Below are 23,652 nucleotides of genomic sequence, written 5' to 3'. Positions count from 1 at the left end.
ATGGAAAAAGATTATTCGAGGAACGATACATAGAGGTTTTCCTGTATTTAAAATACTTAATTCCTTATTTAATAACTTTGTAAAACCAGCTTTGTTTACTTTCACTTATTATAATCTTCAATTGGTTTCAATGCCCACAGCAAATCACTTTTCTCTCAAGACTTATTGATAACTAAAATCTGTGCATTTTTGCAACAATAAAGGTGCCAGAACTCATAAATTATTATATTATTTAAAGAATATATTTATTTATAACATAACAGTAAAAAATGTCCTTACACATTATTAACAGAAACTGATAAAACTATATAAGTATTAACAAATAATAATAATGAAGTCAAATACAGTGGAACCTCTCATACTGAGCACCTCTTATAACAGGCAATTTTTTTAATTTTAATGTTGCTCTGTTAACGAGTGACATTTTGCATAACGAGTTACAGAGAAAGGGAAAGTCCCTTTTTCACGACATTCACTTGTGAGCCGGGACTTCCGCGCCAGTCAAAACAAAAAATGTTTTGCTTAACGAATAAGATTCTGGAATAAATCATGGTCATTATGAGAGGTTCCACTGTATATCTTCTTCTTCTAATCCTTACCCGCACCCAATGGTGCATAGGGCACTGCATCATTTAAATGCAGTGTTATCTTGATCGTCAACACTTGAAGGACAGGTGATCAGCCCTCCGCTTCAGGTACCAGTCCAGGGTAATATTGAATAAATATTTCAGTGAAAAAATCACTTATATTTATTTGACCCCCCTGGGAATCGAACCCGAGACCTGCAGAACGGTAGCCGAGCGTGCTGACCATTACACTACGGAGGCGGACTGTATATACCACTGCACTGTAGGGCACTGTATATAACAGCTTAAAATGGTATCCAAAAAAATTATGAAAAACAACAATTAAAAACAGGAGGAAATTTTAAAAACTATGGTAGGTTTTATTTGGGGTGTGAGTCTATACAGGAGTTAATGTTTAAACTGCAAAGTTTAATTTTATTGATAATGCTTATCTCAGCCTTACATTCTTTACTTATATCATCATTCAATCAACTATCATACATCGTTTTGCAGCACATTCGTCTTAAAGTTAATTGAATAAGGTAATTTTTTTCAACAAGTCTCGATTTAGATGCTGTTTGCTTTGAAACTGGTTATAATTGAAAATTATAATTATCACTGTAATACGATTGTAAACCTTCCAATTGTCCCCCTCCGTAGTGTAATGGTCAGCACGCTCGGCTACCGTTCTGGAGGTCCCGGGTTCGATTCCCAGGGGGGGTCAAATAAATATAAGTGATTTTTTCACTGTAATATTTATTCAATATTACCCTGGACTGGTACCTGAAGCGGAGGGCTGATCACCTTTCCTTCATATGTTTACGATCAAGATAACACTGCGTTTATATGATGCAGTGCCCTATGCATCATTGGGATGCGGATAAGGGTTTGAATGAAAAAAAAAAATGAATAAAAAACCTTCCAATATCTAATAGGCAAAAATTAATTAAAAAATATAAAATAAATGATGCTCTTGTCATTATAAAAATATTTAAAACACAGACATAATACAAAATATTATCTGCATTTAAAAAAAATAAAATCTAAGTAAACATATATAATAATTTTAAATATTACAACAAAAAAAAATATTTTATATTAAATACATGATAATTAAGTAATTGCACAAATATTTAGGATATTAAGAAATAAATGACTCCAACTTTGTCTTTGGTTTCATTTCAAAATAAAGTAGGTTCTCGAATTTTAAAGGGATGGATGGTGAAGTCAAAATTAAATCAGTTGGTTATTATGGTTAATCGAGAAAAATGCACCATTTCAGTAGTATAATAATGAATATTGATGGTAATATATGGAATTTAAGTAGCTTGGATTTGATGTTAGTAGCAAATATGTATATGGTGAAACTCTTAAGCAAATCAATATGGCTGCAGCTACCATATCGCTCACTCCTTTCAACAACGTCATATATCAAAAATCATCAATTTTCAGTTGTGCATGTTTTCGGAATGCCCAGAAAATGTACTATATCCCAGCAAAAGCGGCATATTTTTAACTTATTATTTACCCGCTACAGGGCAGAATAAGTTGTTTTAGCGTTTTGAAGAAAAGGTATGGTTTAATTATTTTTAAAATATATAATTAATATTTTTCAAAGGGAGAAAAAACATTCAGGTTTTACCTAAAAAGATCTGTTGCACAGTAAAAAGTTCAATAAGTGGCTTGATATTTATTTTTAATACATTTCATTATATTTTTAAACTTTAAAAATGATCTCCTGAAATCTCAAGTTTTTTATTTTTGACGTTGTTGAAAGCAGTGAGCGATATATCCGGATGCCTCAGAAATTCAGTGTGGAGAAACAAACGCATGAGGATTAAGAGTAAATAATGAAGATATACAAAACATGTGTTCGACCAATAGCCACTTATGGTACAGAAGCAAAGGCAGATATGACCGATTTCCACTATATTACAATATTTTAAATAAAGCTAAATACAGTAATGTCTGTGATAATAACAGTAAAAAGAACACTCCACACAAAAGTTTATACGAGTATAAATATTAGTCAAATCTAACATCCACGTATGCTTTTTCTAGTATGTGAAAGGATATTTTACTTTGGAGTAATTAAACCAGATGTCTATAGTATGAATAATAAGCTATGTTTTAAGCAAAAAAAATGGTGGAAATTATAACCTATCCAGAGATACTGAGGTTTGAATCTTGGATACTGTGTACCAGATGAATGTCCGACATTATAAAAGGTGGCATGGACAGTGTGCTAACCGCAAGAAAAGAATGATTAAATGTAATAAAAATGAGACTTTGGCAATTTAAAATTGATCAAAATAATTGGTAATTTAAATAGATAAATTCTTTCATTTAAAATAGATAAAAATTTGACAAGCACAAAAAAAAATTATACATATTTTGGTAATATTGCCTGAATGTTAGGAAACTTTGTTTAAAATATCATTTGACGTGATATTATAAACCTATATTTTTTGATAAATAAGAAATACATAGACTCTTGATTGCTTAAGGTACATAGAAAATAATTTGCAAGATTTAAAATAAAAAATAAAAAATATTTAAAATAAAATTTTACTATATATTTCAACAAAAAACTGATAACAAAATGTGCTACACTTGAATTATTTACAGTATATTGAAATTCTTATAAAATATATACATATGTAATTCGTATACATTTTTCAAAATTTATTTACAATAAAAAAAAAACAAAATATATTATTATGTGTAATAAATTATATAAGAACTCTATTTTTAGTAAAATTATACAGGAAAATGACTCCTACTTATGTTGAAAATATGTGAATAAAGATATTAATTACGCTGGCCAAACATTTTCAACTTTTATTTTGTAACTGGCATGAAAATACCTGATTTTTATGCACTTCGCATAGCTGAATTAATGAAAGCAAAAAAAATGTAGCATGTCAAATTTTTTAGTTATGGATATTTTTAATTCTGATATTGACTAAAGTTTATCTTATTATATATGTATAAAAATATTTAAACATACAATGCTATCGTATTCATTATTTATAAGTTAATATATTTCCACTGTTACTCCAAAATTATCAATACTTTTTTTGAATCCTTTAGACCTTAGACTAAAACATGTCTAGATACCAACCACTATTACGGTTTCAACGTATGGGGTCCATACAAACAATAATATGACTGTAACATCAAAACTTGACGTGATACAAGCTTGTCACCATATAGACTTTGAATAAGAACGATTAACTTATTCCAAATCAGTCATCAAAATTTCAGTTACAAAATCATTGTTGCCCAGTATTATTAAGGTAAAATTAATTGATTTGACTGTTTGTATGCTGACAATGCTGTTCTTCTTGCCGATAGCAGAGAAGACTTGCAGGAGGTGGTGTCAAAGGTGTATAGTGTGTGCAAGGAAAGTGATTTGCTGATGAATGTTGAAAATCATCATGTGTTTCCTTTATAAGCCGCACTGAAGATATCATGAGATGTTCATGATAGTTGGAAAATGGTGGCGAAAAGGATTAGAAGAAAGACTATATATTGCATCTTACCATCAGCAACCATTGGACATTTTTTATGCTTATTTATTTTGTTATAATGTTCAATAATATAAAGTTAACTTACAAAAAAGTGTCAGTGAAAACTTCTGGTACCGTAAAGTGGGTATACTTTGCACCATGGGTGATACTTTCTGTAAAGAAATTGTGGAGCTGGTCATCTCTGATACATGTCATTTTTCATTCTACTTTCTATTGTTTCTGACAGATGGCACTTCAATCTACTTTTTAGTTTAAAGAAGTAACAGTCGGTCGCTATTGCTTCAATGCGTTTTTCCTGTCTGAACGTAAAGAAAGTTTTCTGTCTGAAAATTGTGTCCAAAAAAATCCAGTGTAATCAGTATACTGAAACAAGTTACAACAAGTGAGTGGTCTCTAAATCGTAGGTAGGTAGGCCCTGCTTTTCTCAAATGCTGTATTTTTTGGTTATGTTGTCAAGTTTATGTAAAAATGATATTTTTTTAAGAACTGACTTGTATTGATCACATTTGGGGTAACATTGCACCTGGTGCAAAGTATCCACAAAGGGCCATAGTTAATTAATTTGATCAAAAGTCTTAAAACGGCTAGTACAACTTGATATTTTTGCTAAATATCTATAGGTTTTGTGTACTTACTTAATTCCTAATGGTATATTTTTTTCAAAAATGTCAAGAACACACAAACAGCGGCCTTATGCCAGACGATACTGTGATTTTACACCGAAGAGAGTGGAGCAGTGTTTGGAGGCTATTCGAAATGGTACAATCAGTCAAAGAAAGGTTGAAGAAATTTTCCAAATCCCCAGAAGGACGATTAACTATAAGCTCAAAGGTCAGCACACAAAACCTGTGGGAAAACCTCCGATATGTGACAAGCGCGAAGAGCAATCCTTCGTAAACTGCATAGTAGACATGAGTGAGTACGGTTTCCCAGTGACTGTTTTTAACATTTGCTACATTCTAATAGCCTATTTGGATAGATTTGGCAGAAGAGTACGAATATTAAAGAACAACGTACCAGGCTCTGAATGGATAAGATCATTTTTGCAAAGACATAAAACCTTGACTGTTGCTAAAACTAGTCAGTTGCTTAATCGGTTGCCATTAAAAGCGTATGACGATGACGTGCGCCAGAGTTTTCAACAGTTTTTGGAAGAAAACAGATTCAACCCAAAGAATTCAGTCTTCAAAATTCAGAATTCAGAATTCAGAACCAGGTAAGAGCATTGCTCACGATCCAAATGTCGAAATGAACGAGACACAAATGCTACCTGAACCAACTACATCAATGATCCCACCTTCCGCATCGAAACTTCTAGCATTTCTAGCATTAACTGATAATAGTTCACACGGAAGCTTTGAGGAAGAGGGAGAAGAACAAAAACGATGACTGAAACCAGTTATCGTATTTGTTCTTCAGTTTCATTACGACCAGTAAAAAAGAAGGTGGGAGAATATGTCATATTTCATTATGAAGGAGAAAAATTTCCGGGACAGATTTTGGAAATAAAGAAAGATAGAGCAGTTAAATCCATGCAGGAGAGTCTCAAATCCTGGAAGTGACCGATGAAGGATGACTTTCTTCAATATTCTTAGAAGAATGTAGTGGGTTCCATAAAAGAACCGAAAAAGCAATCCAAAAGAGGTTTTTTTACCGTCCCGGAACTTGACCATATTTAGACCTAATTTCATTTTAATTGCTATTACCTATGTAGTACGATATGTTTTAATATCCACCATTTATTTTATATAATTTTAAACACTCAGTTTTGTAAAAAAAAAACATTTGTGTTAGATTTTTTAATATTTAAAAAAAAAAAATTCTATCAAGTGCCTTATTTTTCCATAATTATACAATATTATAATCTGCATTTAGCGAACTGTGAGCCAAAACCCTTCATAAGGTGCAACGAAACTTGTAGGATAGCCTTTACTTTGCGTCAATTTGGATTCTAGTACGAAAAGTGTAGAGAAAATATCATGGTGCAAAGTTGTACTTTACCCTGGGATACTTTGCACCAAAATATAAATATAAAAAAAAAATACAGGCAAAATATATGAAAATTTAAAAATGTATCAGACATGTTACAGGTATATGTGTTATTATATTGCAATAGTTGAAACCTCAGAAAAAGTAAAAAACCTGATCTGAATAGACAATTTTTTGAAAAAATGCAGTATTTTGGTGCAATGTATACCCACTTTACGGTATATCATTATTTGTCTCCACTGAAAATATAACTTTTTGTTTATTAGTATGTGAGATCCGAATCCTGGATTATAATCACATACATGAGAAACGCCAGAAAATATCATTTTCATTTTTATTATTTTAGCTTATAATTTGACCAGTTAATTTATTTGCAAAATTTTGAGTGTGTCCAAACACTTGTTCACAAATCTGAATTATCTCCAATTAAAGGAGTTATTATTTTTTTTCAAAAGAATAAGAACGTATACCGCAGGGGTAAGCAGAGAGAATCGAACGCCACACCTCTCTGTCTTTGCAAACATTCATCTCCTCATACATACCCGAAGATTATTGATCCAGATTTGTGAACAAGTATTTGGACACACTCAAAATGTTGTAAATAAATTAACTGGTCAAATTATAAGCTAAAAAATTACTTTTTTGTCAACGATTGTTGACATCATACACATAGATATGTTTTATTGATTTATTAAGTCACTAGAATAGCCATCTGCCACCGTAGTGTAGTGGCCAACGCTTTGTCTACCGTGCTGGATATCCCGGGTTCGATTCCCAGGAGCTCAAAGTAAGTGATTTCTCACTTAAATATTTATTTAACACATTGTTTACGGTGTGGCAAGTATGTCTGATGATAGATGGATGAAAAGGGTGCTTGTCTGGAGGCCTAGAACAGGACGCAGAAGCGTGGGAACTCAGCATTTGTTCATTGCTGGGAGAAAACGACGTTGCACTTCTCAGAAGAAGCCGGACTGTTGACTGTCATCAGCAGACCTTCCGTTCTACTAGAAGAGGGTTCGGGATTTTGTGTCCTAGCTTGGTTTATGGTACCAATGTCCTTCACTAGTTTTATCATGTATGATACCAAAAAAAGTGGTTAAAAACAAAGTTCTAGTTTTATTTTATAAATAAATATATTCCTTTTCAATACTTATTATTTAGATAAGTATCTATGTAATGATAAAATAATAAACATGATAACCGCACACCGTTCTTATCTTTATCATAATATTTTTTCAAATTGATTAGTAATTATATTTGTATTATGTTTGGGTGCTATTATATTTTATCAGTATTTCTGAATTTAGATTGGCACTGCCCTTATCAGAATTGACCAATAAACATGCAATTATGCACCAATACACTAATACAATGTGCACCTATGCATATTGTCACTTATACCATCACAAAAGAACAATGGGGACTATACTAATCCGAATGAATTGATAAGTAAAATATCAATTCAAGATATGAGCAAGGTTATTTTAAAGGTGGGTAAACTTTTCCAATAAAAGTTGTTAAAATATTGTAGAGCACACTAAACTAAGAATGAAAAAAAAAGTAATAACACATTAAGGGTGGGAAAGGTATTTTTATCCGTTCGGTCGATTGATGCTTAAGAACGGGAATGGTATTTTTACCTTCTGCCCCGGCCTTATTTCAAAGTCAGAAAACAGAGAATTATTTAATGTTTTTATATTAATATTATGTACCAATATTTATGTAAAGGTCTAAACTATATGTATACAATTATCAAATCCCGTCGCCAGCAGTCCACAGGCGTAAAAAACACCCGTCCTTAGTGTGTTAACACATTGTTGTCGGGCGGTTTTTTCACCAACCCCGACCCTAATTAGCATAATAATTAGGGTCGTGTACTAATCACAAGTAACCGCAAACCCAGCTCCGATATGTACAAAGTTTTTTGGCCTCTCATGATCTACCAAAAGTAAGCAAATAGAACACTTATAAGCGTCTCCCGCTCTCTACCAACAGTATATTAAAGACCCTTTTAAGCGTTTACCGCAAACAATGTGTTAAGATAAATAATAATAATAATAACAGTATACATTATGATATTTATGTAATTATATTGTATTCTAGGTATTATAAAAGTATTAAATTGAAAAAGAAAACTAAATATTGTATATCATCGGTGTAAAGATAAAATTAGCAAGCGACTTAACTTGAAAAATAAAAAAAATTCTAGGTGAAAAATCTAAACCATTGTCCGATTTTTAAAATATTTTTTTAACAGAATGATGTGTTGTCTAAAAGTATCGAAATCTTTCTGTCAACATTTCTTAATTTTGCGTAATCAAATGCTGAGGAAATATTTGGAGTATAACCATGAATTTTTGGTGGAATGATCGTACAACTGACCAGCCAGATCTTGAATAAATCCGCACTGAAGCGTGATTGATGATTTTGGAGGATTTTGATTTAACCCTTTCAATATAATCAATAAGTGATTCACCCTTTCAATTAAATTTTAATAATTCATGTAATATTCAAAGCGCAAAATATTTATTGCTAATCTAGTTTGTGGAGAAAACCAAATATTTAAAAAAATATAATTTAAATGTAACTTTGTTTTAAAATCACTATAAACATTTTATTATAACTTAATTAAAATGTCTACCGATATCGAAGCTAACCGCTACTTTATCAAGATTGATTAATACTATTATCAATCAGTCTTGATAATAATAGTATTAATTAGTCTTGATTAAGAAGCGGTTAGCTTGGAAACCGGTAGACATTATAATTAAGTTATAATAAAATATTTAAAGTGATTTTAAAACAAAGTTACATTTTAATTATAAAATGGAAAATCACAAAGTTAATATAAATTATATTTAAATAAATGATCATATTATTTATTGAGTATTGCAAAATAATAATTGGGACATATTGTCCCAATAGTATTGATGAGTGGGTCGTATGTGTCCCAACAGGATTTCATGATGGTGAAAAAGAAAAAAAAGTAGACAGCAAACAGCAACAAAGCACACAGGTTTGGACTTGTTTGCGAGCCTATGACCGTACAGTACTAAAATCCCAGATCCCAATGCATTTGTAAGCTTTTAAATTATTTTAGTAATTATTAGAAATTCTCTGGGACAATATGTCCCTACAGTATTGAAAGGGTTTAATAGCATATTTTTTGTATATTACTATGTATTTACTAAGATTTGGTACTACTGTATTTATTATTTTTTAAATAGGGTTATTTTCATTGTAAAATTTCAACATATACTACTGTTTACAGTATAAGTAAATATGTAATGAACGGAGGACATGTTGTAGTCAAGTCACTGCTATCTAAAAGCTACTTTTAGCATTACACCAACAGTATGCATATTTATGTTTTAATAGTACCGATTACTATAATAGATGAGTTTGCTTACACTTATCTCTGATTCACGAAGATAAGAAATACACGAGTCAGATAAATCATTAACCCAATGTCAATGAACACAAAAGGTTGCCAGAATAGTACTAAAATATTTATCTTCTCATAAAATAACTCCAGAACTGATTATAATTTTTTTGATAGTCCTCAATACACTCACAGCATCTCTCTCAAACACAACACACATGTAACCAATACAATGCCTATAAATCAACACAAAAAATGGTATCTCAAATGCATTTGGTCTGCCAACATCACAAAATTAATTGACGGTATTATTTATTTGCTTTAGGAACTTAAATATGACTTCCGTGATGTTTTCCAACCCTGTTTATGTACCACTAGTATGACTCTAGTGCGTCGCGTTTGACACTTTTCACGCCCTTTGGTGTTTAATTATAAAAATTGTGATGGCCTTCGCATGACACCCAAAATAAAAACAAATTTAAAAAATGGTACAAAAATTTCTAATGAGAATTACCCGCCCTACACACACAAGCGTACATGATACGGTGTTTTTTTCCACACTAACCCATACCACGTACGAGAAAAAATATCTGTGCCAAAAATATTTAATGTGTAAAGCAAAAACAGATGAATGAAGGGAAAAAATGGGAGAGAAACTCTCTATTATTGTCCTGACTGTAACGTGGATCTGTGTATCGCAAGTTTTAAAATTGATCGCACTAAAAAATACTATTCCATGTTTTGAAATTGATCACACTAAATCTTATTCTTTCATTTAATTTATGAAAGTAAAAAAATAACAGTGTACATCATTTACAATGGCGTGCAACCCTTGAAATTACAAAAGCGCATAAACCCATCCTAAATGCACCTATTATGTAAAAATTTTGTCAGGTATGAATACAACAAACATTGTTTAATAATTTTTTAGAAAAAAAATGAATTTTTTACACCTGTTTCTCGTAAAATAGCCTGAGAATAGTGTGGTTAATTTTAATATTGGAGTTTATCTATTTAAGTTATTGAATTGCTAATTTGATCCATTTTTTAATATGAATACTTTCAACTAATACTAGGTCGGATAGGGTAGAGGACCTCTCCGATAAAAAAGGCACGGGATAAAAAATGGCTCGGGTTTATGAGACCCATGCTTAATGATGGCAAGGCTAACAAAAACCCAAAATGTAAAAATTTCAAGTAGAAATGTTTACATTTTTACGGAAGCGACTGCAGAATTTACAGGAATCATTTCTGGGTCATTCTTGCCGATGTGTAATTTTATATTGTTATTATTTTGTATATTTTCATTCAACGAATCGAGAACGCTTTTGCTACAAATATCGGAAAATACCTGTCCGTTTTCGTAGACAGTTTCAGATTTATCGCAAGGAATATTGTCGGCACTTACACTTGTGGGAGTTTCACGAGTATCGATCGATGCTGCATCTGTGTCGAATCGCTTGGCACTTGAAATTTTATTTTTTTTACTCACTTTACGTAGCTTCTTCGGGGAAGATCCTGGAATGGAAGTAACACTATTTGGTTTCAATGTTTGCAAGTCGTTTTCAGGTTTTAAAGGTGATAGATCCGCTCCGTCGATTAAGCTGTCGATACTTAGATTAACCAAGTCTTTCTCATTGTGGTTGACAGATATGTCGTGACCTGAATTAAGGGTCTCGCTGCTATTAGAAATATTACAACCTTCGACAGGTTTATCACCATCTTTGCCATGTATTTCTTTGTGTCGTTTTAGATTGAGTAGCCTCTTCGAGGAATAGGAGCAGACGTCGCATTTGTGCCTGTAATTTTCCGAGTGGTTCAACTTGTGCTTCCGCATAGAGGAGAAATGGTCGGTGCTGTATACGCAGTCCTGGCAAAAGTACTTTCTCTTCTTGGCGTGACTCGCAACATGCTTCCTGAGACAGAGGTACGTATCGCAGGTGAATTCGCATTTCCCGCATGGCAGCCTTCCTTTGGCGTGGTTGACTTTGTGGGCGTTGAATTCGCTAGCCGATCCGGTGCTGAATTCACACCTATTGCAGTGAAACAACCGGGAACCGTCCAGATTACACTCGTGTACGGTCAAGTTGTACGGGTGATTGGCGAATAGCCCGCAATCGTTGCAAATCAAAGGATTGACGTCCGTGTCTTCGAGTATTTTGAGCATATCTTTTCGCTCGTGGGATTTTAGATGCCGTCTCAAGTGAGATCCTCTCCGGCACTTGTACTCGCAGCGGTCGCAGGCGTGCGGCTTGTCGTCGGAGTGGATTAACTTATGTCTTCGCATCGAACTTTTGTCATTAGTGAAATACTCGCAAGCCGTGCAATTTAGCAGCTTTTTATCCGAGTGCACTTGTTTGTGGGTGCTTAAAACGTTCTTCAAATCGCATGAAAAGTTGCACTTGTCGCATTGGAACTTGTGGGTGAATAGATGAGTCTTAATGTGCCTCTGGAGATGGCTGTTTCGTGTGCATTTATAATCGCATTTATCGCAAGAAAATGGTTTGTAGCCGGTGTGCGTGTACTTGTGTCTCTTGAGAGTGCTGCCGTCGTTACACGCAAAAGGGCAGAGATCGCACGCAAACGGCTTTTCGCCCGTGTGCGTGCGTTTGTGCGCTTTCAGACTGTAAGACTTACGCGTAGTGTAGTCGCATAGATCGCACGCGTATCGCTTTTCTTTCGCGTGAATCTTCATGTGCGATCGGAGCAGACTCAAGTGTTGAGTCTTGTAATCACAAATGACGCACTTCCGCAGTTCTCCCGCTGTGCAAACGTGCTCGCAGAATCCGAAACAATCGCCTATGCAGCATTCTTTTGTTCTAGAAGTGTTTATGGCACCTTTTGGTCTCGGAACGGTTAAATGACCCCCGAATTGGAAAGCATTCGGTAAATTTGATCCGTTTAATGAAACATTGTTGATGAAATGTCCGAGAATGTCCTTGGGAAGTGTAGGAACAACTTCCGTAATTGAAAGCTCTCCGCTATCTATATTTGTTTGCCATTCGTCCTCTGATTCGTGATTGTAGTATCTATTGCTCGGACGCTGTAGAGGAAACCGAGTGGAAACAAATTCTTGCAGATTGATCGATTTTCTAAATGAAATCTTGTTTTTCCGCGGATTCCATTTCTTTTCCGAGATTGTCACTACTGATCTTAATGGGCTACTATCCACACTCTTCATATTAAATTACTATATATTTATGTACATTCATAAAATGGAGCAGCATAGTTTTGAACCCAGTCTGAAAAAAAAACATTTAAAAATATATACACATCAGATTCTAATAAGAATGTACACGATATTGTAATACTTTATGAATAAGTAATATTTTCAATTTTCTATACAAGGTTTTAAAAAAAAAAGTTTCATACTATAAGACCCGAAACCATGTCAATGCAACTATAATTTTTTCTAATGGTCTGGGATAAACTTTCATATTTTTAGAGAACCAACCTTCGTTTTTCCGACGAATAAAGCACATATACAATTAATTATTTGCCTTCTACATAGATCTAGGGATTTATTATGAAAAATCTACGTGTGGAAATCTCAAATAAATAATATTATTTCCGATCAACGAAAACATACTGAATATTGACAAAACTTCAAAGTGACAGCTCGGTGAGCATAGACAATTATTTTGCATGACGACTTGTAGACGAACCGATCCTTTTATTTCGTAATATACGATAAATCACTTTGATCAACACACGGCGAAAGTATGGCGCAGTAAATTGAAAAAAGTTGCATTGCGTTGATAACGGCCAAAAATTGTCTTCAATATTTTTATTCGAGATTATTCATTTCACTTTTAAGGCTATTACGGTTGACTTCCTAGTTTGATACTTTGTTCTTTGGCTCCCCTTCTATTTACCTGCCTCTAGTGCCTCGTAGTATGTTGTTAAGTGGACCTGTTCATTTTTACGACAACGAGAATGTACCTGCGACCAGTGGATGGGGTGATCTAGAACCGCTATCGCTTACAATAATTGCAAGAAATCAGTCCTATCTGCAGGTTGACGCCATCGTGTACTTTAAAGTACAATCGAATTTAGAGTTAAAAAAGTAAATTTTATCTTACTAACGTTTTTTTAAGGATTTTAGTTTTATTTTGCATCACAATCAATTGATGTTTTTATTTTACGAATATATTTGCTAGATAGAATTAAAAAATCAAACTAAATTGCTTTGAAAAAAGTGTAGTTCTTATATTCAAAGTACTATGCATTATAATAGGAAGCAATCACGATTCTTCAACATTTAATACATATATAAGTATGTATTTGTATTTTAAGGAACCTAAACCATTTTTTAAAACAAAGATTGATGTTGTTTATTATCAATAAACTTGCAAATGTACTGCGTTTACAACCCAATTGATTTTACAATGGGTATAAATAACGGAGTATAAATAAACAGGTAATCGTTGGACAATGTTTGTGAACGCGTACATAAAATCAGTTCGTTTTACGAACATTGTTTTATTATTTATCTAGTTGACGTTTGACAGATATTTGATGTTTTTCCACCTTTTTAACACTTAAATTATAATTTGATGAATGAAAATATAATTATTTCATAAAATGAAAGAAACAGAATCATTAGGAGAAATGTGTCGGTTGTGTCTTAAAAACGATGGCTACGTTTCTATATTCACAAAAGACGATGGGATGCCGTTTTCGGATATGTTATTTGCGTTATCATCTATAAAGGTATAAAAATAAAATAATCCATCCCTTTCTTATTTTTAAACATTATTTTATGGTTTCAAAAATGTACATTAATCTTAATATATTTATATTTTACAAAACTAAATTTTACCTAGTTTTAGTGAAGCATTTAAATCTTTATTTATTTATTAAAAAACATATTAAAATCAAATTAGATGCAAAACATTTAAAGGATTTGTATTGCATTGTATTTCATTTCATGTTATGTGTTTTTCATTGTTTGTGGACCATAAACAAATAAATAAATTATAAACATAAGTCACATATATAATTTTCCCCATGAGTTATTTCCATTACTCATTTTGGGACTAATCGTTTTGCTTCTACTCTTAAGTCCCCAAAAATAAAATAAATTCTGGCGCTGGCAAAAAAAGCCCGCTTCCAATTTTTTAAAGTTCATATGTTTTAAATGATAGATTGGTATTTAAATTACAGCTAGTTCCCGGGAGCGCAGAAGCGCACAAGATGTGTTCTGTTTGCCTGTGCAGATTACGTGAAGCGTTTCTATTTAGATTGCAGTGCCTACAAAGCCAAGAGAAAATCAACACCTGCTCTAACAGTAAGCTAGTAAAACCACGCATCACCCCTTCCACATATCTACACAATTAACCTGCCCTACCCATACGAACGTATGTAATATCGCTCACTCCTTTCAACAACATCATAAATCAAAAAAATTGATTTCTCAGGAGATTGTTTTCAAAGTTTAAAAATAAAATACAAGTTTTAAAAATAAATATTAAGCCACTTATTGAACTTTTTACTGTGCAACAGATCTTTTTAGGTAAAACCTGAATGTTTTTTCTCCATTTGAAAAATATTAAAATAAACGGGCCACTAAGGCCTACAAAAATAATATAAAATTTAAATATTTGTGTAGATAATAATATATATTTTTTTCAATTATAATAAAATTACAAATATTTCACTGTAAAATGTACATAATTTTTTAAATTTTTTATCCTAGATTCCGCAGTCGAAGAAGATGCTCCGACCCATCTTCAAGAATGCTGGATCGATTCGGAAGACAGAGATTTCGAAGACAACATAACTCTATCAGAAGCCGCCAAATTGTTGAACAGCAAATCAAAGCGCTGTAAGAAGAAATCACACGGCTCAAGTAAGAAGAAAACCTTGAACCTGGGAGATCTCAAACAGATGAAAAAATTAGAATTGCTGTCGCAGGTTATTGGGGATTTCGAAATGGCGAATATCAATATGGCGACAAATCAGCTAGACATCAAAAGAGAAATAGAGAATTGTAATTATTTGCAAATCGAAGAAAGTTGTAAAAAAGAAAATGGCAAAAAGAACCAAGAATCCAATCATGATTTTTTTGTGATCAAGGAAGAATTTGACTTCGATATTGAGAGGAATACAGCGGAAAAAACCATAGAAGTAAGTGTAGAATCTTTCCTTTTACAAATATACTAGACCAGGGAAGGGGAACCTTTTCATTTCTTCTTCTTCTAACCTTTATCCGCACCCAATGGTGCATAGGGCACTGCATCGTATAGAAGCAGTGTTACCTTGATCGTTAAATACACAAAGGAAAGGTGATCAGCCTTCCGCTTCAGGTACCAGTCCAGGGTAATATTGAATAAATATGAGAGTGAAAAAAAAACACTTAAATTTATTAGACCCCCCTCTGGGAACCGAACCGGGGACCTCCAGAACGGTAGCCAAGCGTGCTGGCCATTACACTACGGAGGCGGACAAGCATTATATATAACCTAATTTTGTTTAAAAATTATTGAAAAGTTAATAATGTATACACTAATGTACCTGTATTGCTACTCAAGTACTGTAATATTAGATTGAAATGTAAAAATAACTTTAAAAATTATCGAAATGCAAAAGGCATGTACAATGTAACTACTTTAGTATAAAGTATAAATTTAGTACTGTATTACAAATTTCTCGGCCAATCTGAACTTTTCCTAATCCGAACAGGCCACAGCCCCAATGAGTTCCGATTTCTGGACTTCCACTCTATATATTGTAATTATTTATCCATTTTTTTACTGTCAAATGTTAATTAAATGTTTTTTTTTTGTTTCTAGCAATTATATGAAGAGGCAGAAAAGACAGAATTGACAGAGGTATTACCTCCAATAAAAAAGAAATCTCGGGTGAAAAAAAAGGTTATTATATTGTTTTATAAATTTTTCATTACGTACAAACACTGTAATATTTTCATGTAAATTTTGAGGTAGAAGGTTCTATTGCTAAGTTTTTATTAATATTACATTTTATTCTAAAGAACACATAATAAATTAAAAATAAGATTGCTAAAAAAAATAATTACAGGCCAAATGGTGACAAATTTCACCACACGCCAATTCAGCAAAAGAAAATGTGTAGAAAAATTTTTTTTTCTTATTTTTTTAAAATTAATTAAAAAAAAAACCACATAGATAAAAATTTAAATGTTAGTTAATTAAAAATCTCAAATCTTCTAAAGTTATTCACATATTGCTTTGAAATTTTGACACAATGTTGCATTCGAATATGAGCGTATTTTTATATACCTGGAACAGGATTAAACATGCTTTTTGTTTGGTTTTTATCACAATGGCAGCGCCAGCTGTTGAAAGTACCAGCAACATACTCTATACTATGCTAACTCTTTTTTTTTTTTTAATTAAAAATATTTTGATTTATTTTGATTTATTGACTTGGCGTTTAATTTGTAGAACTCCTTTTTAATTTACGTATTAATTTTTAAATCAAACACAGATTTTTTGAGTCTACTATGTTGTATTTTATTAAAAAAACACAAAAAATTAATATGATTAAATACAATATTAATTTTTACGTGTTTTTTTTTATATGATACAACTTAGTAAACTAAAAAAATATGTGTTTTTGATTTAAAAATTAATACATAAATCTTTTGATCTGGTCAATTTGTTACGACGGTTGAACTGAGTTAAATTGTTTTTAACTTTGTATTCTAGGGCCAGTTCTTTTGTGATATTTGCGGGCACTGTGTAAAGGTGAAATGGGACCTCATATCCCACTTCAGGATACACACGGGTGAAAAGCCATACAAATGCAGTATCTGTGACCATCGGTAAGCTTTATTATACCATAAAATCGTTCACACTACATTATATACAAACTGTACACAATGGAGTCCTGTTTCTAACCCTAATATACGGAGGCGAAGCACGGAGTTGGCAAATGAAGGATGAAAGTAGACTGAATGCAGTCGAAATGCGATCCCTAAATATAAGTGATTTTTTCACTCTAATAATGATAAAGAAAGGAGAGTGAATGCTGGGAACAGAGTGAATGGTGCACTGAAATCAGCAAATATCAAATAAAAACCTATCAGCAAAAGCTAAACTGGCAGTACACAACTGAGTCCTGGTTCCAACCTTTATATATATATGGAAGCAAAGCGTGGAGTTGGTTGAAAGCAGACTGAATGCAGTCAAAATGCGATCTCCCTGACAAATGTTCGGCAAAACGATGTATGATAGATGTTTGAATGGTGAAATAAGAAAAGAATGCATGACTGAGGTAAGTGTTATCGATAAAATTAAGAAAGGTGTGTTAAGATGGTTTGGACATGCGGAACGAATGGGTGAGGAAAGAACGATAAAACAAATTTATGAGGCGAGTGTAGTTGGAAAAAGAAGCAGAAGGTGACCGAGGAAAACTTAACACAATCAGGTACGTGAAAACTTGAAAGTGGCCAGGATAGAAATTGAAATAATCGGGAGGGGGGTTTGTATCAGGAGAAGCAATACAGATTGACTTCTGCTTTAAAAACACCAAATTCATTATAATTAAAGGCCTAGAAGATTACTTAAGATTATCTACACTTCTTTTAATCCTTATACTGTATTATATATTGAACTTCTGCTGTGAAAATGCCAAATACATTACGAACAAAGGCCTAAAAGTATATTTAAGGTAATCTACAAGTCTTCTAATCTTTAGGGCGCTTGTGCACTGGACGGACTTTACTGTCCGGCAGTCCGGTTAGCATGAAAAAACGGCTTGTGCTTTTGTCCGTCTTTCTTCGGATCAGTGCGCTCGATCGGTGCATGATCAAGGTAAATTCGATCACGCTAAACTGTCGTAGTCACTTTTATAAAAAAAAAACGGACTGCCGTTCGGTAAAATTCCGTGTAGTGCACAAGCGATCATACACAATATAATAAATTGAGCAAAAGATTACATATTTTATATTATTTTGAGAAATAAAAACACTTTGTTTTTTGATCCACTCACATTTTTACTAACCAACTAGTTTCGGCAACAACCTGTTGTCCTCTTCAGTCATAAATTAAACCCTGAAGAGGGTAACAGGTTGTTGCCGAAACAAGTTGGTTAATAAAAATGTGAGTGGATCAAAAAACAAAGTGTTTTTATTTCTCAAAATAATATATCAATATGATCCACAAAGTTGATGCTTTCAATATTCAAAAGATTATATATTTTATTGACTTTATTTGATTTTCAGGTGCGCCAACAGCAGCGGGATGGCCACCCACATGAAGCGGCACTCCGGGGAGCGGACCTTTGTGTGCGAGGTGTGCGGCAAGGCGCTGGCCACGCGGGAGACGCTCGTCTCGCACGAGCGCATCCACACCGGCGAGCTGCCCTTCCCCTGCCCCGTGTGCGGCCGCTGCTTCCGCGCCAAGCCCAACCTGCGCCTGCACCTCAGGATACACTCCGGCATCAAGAACTTCTCCTGCCCTGTGAGTCTATTATACAAGATGGCGATTATACGTGCCTGTTATACGAGATGGCATAGCCGTGCCCAGGCACCTTTAGTAGGTTAGGTTCTTTTGTATTCGTTATGAGTTGGACCGGTGAACATTGTGGATGCATTTATTAATTTAATTTTAATCCTCTGACAAATGACTACTTACGAACCAAACGTATCTGAAGAGCTAGTATATTTTTTGTTGTTATTTTTTTACAATAATCAAACCATATCTGCTCCCTATGTGGAGCACATGAAGTCCACAAACTGTCTGGAGGCTTTAAAATACCATAGACTAAAAAAATGTATTTATATATTTTTTTTAGAGGAATAACCCGCCTAACAAGCCTCTATTAGAGGCTTGTCTGCAGGTAGGATAGTAAGGATATGGAAGGTAAATGTGAAAAATACATTGCAAATACCCAGACCAATTAAAAATAATTCTTTCTTGAATTTATTTTGCACTTGGCGGGAATTGTACCCGCGATACCAGTTTCACAGTTGAGTGTCTACCCAACTACGCCACGGCGCCTGTTTAGTTTAAGTTTTACTTGGTAAATACCACTATTTCTTAAAAACTATTGTGACACGTATTTCGATGCATTCCGATTACCATTACAGCATTTTTTACCAACACCGATGCGCAATCCATCAGAACATGCATCACAATAGATTTTAAGAAAAAGTGGTATTTACTTAGATTAAAACTCCTGTTATGTAGACTTTTGACTCAACCAGATTTTAGGTTCTAGTTGATGTGGAGGACAGCATCGAATCAATGCTGTATCAACTTGATCACGAATTACATAATGGCAAAGTGATCAGTCCTGGCTCCATTCTCGAATCTACTTTATTTTTATATGTTATATCAATGATTTGTGCATGCTGAATCTGAACCTTGTTACAGATTTGCGGCAAACTATTCTACACCGGCGCAGATATGAAAGATCACGCCCGGCGCCATACGGGAGAGCGTCCGTTCGCGTGCACCTTGTGCCCGCGTCGTTTCACCGGCATCGCGAGTCAACGCACGCACATGAAACTTCACACGGGGCAGAAGGACTTCAAGTGCACGCAGTGTCCAAAGTCATTTGTTTGTCGGGTATGTTGTTAATTGACACACTTTTGTTTATTAAAAAAATACCAGCTGTATAATATGCAGTACCAAAATTATGTAATGTTGCGCCACTCATTATGTATCAAATTTCAAATATATGGTATTATTTTAGAGGTTTGGTTTTTAAACTGGCAACATGTTGTCTGTTTCTACAGACTGTCGATTTGGCAGTTGATAGTTGATTTGTAGTCAGTACGTTTTGCTATGAATAGAGTATGACCATTATGCGCGCTGTAGGTTTGGTGAACAGGCCGAAACAATATTCAGCTTGATCTTCTTTTTCAATACAAAATTTTGCTCACCGATGAGGCACATTTTAGGTTCACTGGTTATGAACCGAATTACCGAATTACCGAATTACCGAAGAATTACCGAATTTGGAGTGGAGAAAACCCAGAGGCCTTTGTCGAGACGCCCTTACATCCATTAAAAGTCACTGATTGATGTGCTTTATGGGCAGGTGGAATCATTAGCTCTTTTTTTAAAGACGATGTTGGCTAGAATGTTACGGTCAATGAAGAGCCCTACAGAACCATTATTACTGACTTCTTCGTATCTCAGTTGAATGGCATTAATGTGACAAAGCTGTGGTTTCAACAAGATGGTGCAACATACCATACGGCGGGCGCTACCATCAATTTATTGCAGGAAATTTGAATTAATTTATTTAAGGAGTGAAAGTTGAACTAATGTTTTTGTACATTTTGGGATTTAATCTGAATCCAGTGAAACAGAAACTGATCCTCAGTTGATTTTCAGGGTACATATTTAAACTTAGCTTCAGTTAAACTAATATCTTTGTACACAAACTTAGCTTCAGTTCAGCTAATGTTTTTGTAAATTTCATGAGTCAATCAGAACCCAGCATACATAAACTCAGCTTCAGTTGAACTAATGTTTTTGTACATTTCAGGAGTCAATGCGTCGCCATGAATTGGTCCACACCAATAAGAAAGCTTTTGAGTGCTTCGAATGTGGAAGCAAATTTACCCATCGCAAGTCTTTGTCTGCGCATAAAGCAAAACACTCAAAATCAAAGGATTTTGTGTGCGGCATTTGTGATCAGAGGTGAGAATAAAAATAATGTTTTTTTTTTATTAATAACTCAACACGAATAAACATTACTTTGTTTTTTCTATTACCTTTATTTGACACAAGGCACTGCATCAGATTAAGGCAAAGCTTACTTGATCATAAATCGAGGCGATCAGTCCTGCCTTTCAGGTACCTGTCTAGGGTAACTTTAAATAAATATTATAAGATAATTCATTTGAATCATTTATCTACTTTCTCTCTTTCAAATATTTTTATTTTTATAAATATTTCATTTTAATCAACATTGACCTGACGATGAAATGATTATTTAGAAACCGGGAGTCACAAAATAGTGTTTTTTAAAGTGCTATTACACAAAGTAAAGGATGAATGATAAGGAGAGTGTTACATTACCATACCACAAAGTTAACAATGCTTTTTATATACAAAATAAAATATTATAAGGTCTGAAAATGCACCCAGTGAAACGAGTTGACCACTACTCTAAGGAGACTAATATTTTTTTAATAACCACCCAAGGCTGAGTAAAGATGAAGCTGTCAATATTGCATCATGCAGAGACATCTCTTGGGATAATTACAGTATGCTAAGGCATGATAATTTTAACTAACTATGTAACTAACCAACAAGCCGCTTCTCCGAAGGGGTAGGCAGAGAGAATAGAACGCCACACCAATCTGTCTTTGGACACAACCTTCGCCCCACATTTATACATATTTCATACATATATGCCGTAATTTTAACTAACTAACTAACCAACACGCCACTTCTCCGAAGGGGTAGGCAGAGAATACAGAACACCACACAATCTGTCTTTGGACACAATCTTCGTCCCACATTCATACATATTTTATACATTCATGCCGATTATTCCAACGCCTGACCTGACCACTTTCAAGTATTTGAAATACTTTATCAAGCCAAGTTTTCCTCGGTCTTCCTCTGCTTCCCATTTCCAACCACGTTCGCCTAGTAAATTTGTTCAACTATCTTCTTCTTCTTCTAAGCCTTATCCGCACCTAACGGTGCATAGGGCACTTCATCATATAAATAGCCAATCACTAGACAATTTTTGATCGCTAAAATTATGGCTCCGACTAAAAGTCTGACCAACCTGTTCACTTTATTTCCAAATATATAATAATAATATTTTCGCTCACTCCTTTCAAGAACGTCATAAATCAAAAAACTTGATTTTTCAGGAGAACGTTTTTAAAGTTTAAAAATATAATACAATGTATTTTAAATAAATATCAAGCCACTTATTGAACTTTTTACTGCTTTTTAAGTAAAACCTGAAGGTTTTTTCTTCATTTGAAAAATATAAAGTATATTTATAAAAAATAATTAAACAATACCTTTTCTTCAAAATGCAAAAACAACTCTTTCTGCCCTGTAGCGGGTAAATATTAAGTTAAAAATATGCCTCTTTTGCTGGGATATGTTACATTTTCTGGGCATTCCGAAAACATGCACGAGTGAAAATTGACGATTTTTGATTTATGACGTTCTTGAAAGGAGTGAGCGATTTGTAAAAGAGCACAACTCTATAAGGTTTCTTAGAGAATTGAAAAATCTGGTGTAGACCATAAGAAGAAAATTATCTTTAAGTAAGTCATCAATCAGTTCAGTAAATCAATATGTATATTATATAAACTAATTGTATTTGTATTTTATTTTACAGATTTGGGTATGCTGGTAGCCTTTACGTTCATAGAAAAAGAAAACACAATGTCCAACCATCACGGATTGTAACACCGTCAGCGCAGACGGAATAGTGTTTCTAAATATAGTAACAAATGCCATTTCTACAGTATTAAATCTAGTTTTACTTTACGATACTGATTTTTATTTTAATTATGGTTTAAAATAAAGTAAAAAAACATTGAATAAATTGGTTTTCTATTTTTATTTACACATATATAATAATAATAAAACCCTTATCCGCACCCCAATGGTGCATAGGGCACTGCGTCATATAAACGCAGTGTTATCTTGATCGTATTACACATGAAGGAAAGGTGATCAGCCCTCCGCTTCAGGTAACAGTCCAGGGTAATATTGAATAAATATTACAGTGAAAAAAACACTCACATTTATTTTACCCCTAGATGACAAATATACAAAAAAATTGATACAATTAATAGAAAATTTTGTGATAAACTTGATAATTTCTATGGAAGTTTTATCATTTGTCGGAAAAATTAAAGGAACCGCAAACATTGAACTTCTGAAAAACTTCTTGAAAAATCAAAATAGTTAAAAAGGCAACTTTTTGTTTCTTTATCCTCACCAATTGGTGCATGGGGCACTAAAGCAGATAATGTAATTAAATATTAGATGAAAGCAGGGTGATCAGTTTTATGCTTTGGATGACTGGTTATGCTAAAATATTAACATATTATTTAAATTCTATTTTTATTATTTACAAAAATACTTCAATTTCATATTATTTCTATGAGCCTAAGCGGGTCATTATTAGAAATAGGTATCAAACTATGGTAGAGTGGGTTCGAACCGAGAAACTCTGACTCAAGAGTCCAAAACACTAACCA

The 23,652-nt window shown here is 33.5% G+C and overlaps 2 protein-coding genes across 2 annotated transcripts; one reads left to right on the top strand and one right to left on the bottom strand.

Annotated features, from left to right (window-relative positions):
* Nucleotides 1–10,231: 10,231 nt before the first annotated feature.
* LOC148300933 (uncharacterized) lies at nucleotides 10,232–13,100 on the bottom strand. Its single transcript, XM_088274083.1, has 2 exons — nucleotides 12,925–13,100; nucleotides 10,232–12,712 (listed from the first exon to the last, which is right to left on the bottom strand). The coding sequence occupies exon 2, from the start codon at nucleotides 12,649–12,651 to the stop codon at nucleotides 10,678–10,680; it is 1,974 nt and encodes a 657-aa protein (XP_088130209.1). The 5' UTR covers nucleotides 12,652–12,712; nucleotides 12,925–13,100; the 3' UTR covers nucleotides 10,232–10,677.
* An 818-nt stretch (nucleotides 13,101–13,918) lies between these two features.
* LOC148300932 (uncharacterized) lies at nucleotides 13,919–22,995 on the top strand. Its single transcript, XM_088274085.1, has 9 exons — nucleotides 13,919–14,183; nucleotides 14,637–14,760; nucleotides 15,169–15,599; nucleotides 16,265–16,345; nucleotides 17,162–17,277; nucleotides 18,679–18,916; nucleotides 19,832–20,026; nucleotides 20,955–21,109; nucleotides 22,782–22,995. The coding sequence occupies exons 1-9, from the start codon at nucleotides 14,055–14,057 to the stop codon at nucleotides 22,873–22,875; spliced, it is 1,563 nt and encodes a 520-aa protein (XP_088130211.1). The 5' UTR covers nucleotides 13,919–14,054; the 3' UTR covers nucleotides 22,876–22,995.
* Nucleotides 22,996–23,652: the final 657 nt, after the last annotated feature.

This window comes from Brachycentrus maculatus, unplaced genomic scaffold (genome assembly GCF_059751285.1).
Source record: "Brachycentrus maculatus isolate JH-2025_06_01 unplaced genomic scaffold, ASM5975128v1 h1tg000633l, whole genome shotgun sequence".
Lineage (NCBI taxonomy): Eukaryota > Metazoa > Arthropoda > Insecta > Trichoptera > Brachycentridae > Brachycentrus > Brachycentrus maculatus.
The sequence above is the reverse complement of the archived record's forward strand: the minus strand, read 5'-3'. Positions and strand labels throughout refer to the sequence as shown.

Coding starts and splice junctions, on each gene's coding strand:
- LOC148300932 (XM_088274085.1), top strand. CDS start 14,055: ATGAAAGAAACAGAATCATTAGGAGAAATGTGTCGGTTGTGTCTTAAA. Junction 14,184..14,636: donor TTGCGTTATCATCTATAAAG/GTATAAAAATAA, acceptor TTTAAATTACAG/CTAGTTCCCGGGAGCGCAGA. Junction 16,346..17,161: donor AATCTCGGGTGAAAAAAAAG/GTTATTATATTG, acceptor TTTGTATTCTAG/GGCCAGTTCTTTTGTGATAT.
- LOC148300933 (XM_088274083.1), bottom strand. CDS start 12,651: ATGAAGAGTGTGGATAGTAGCCCATTAAGATCAGTAGTGACAATCTCG.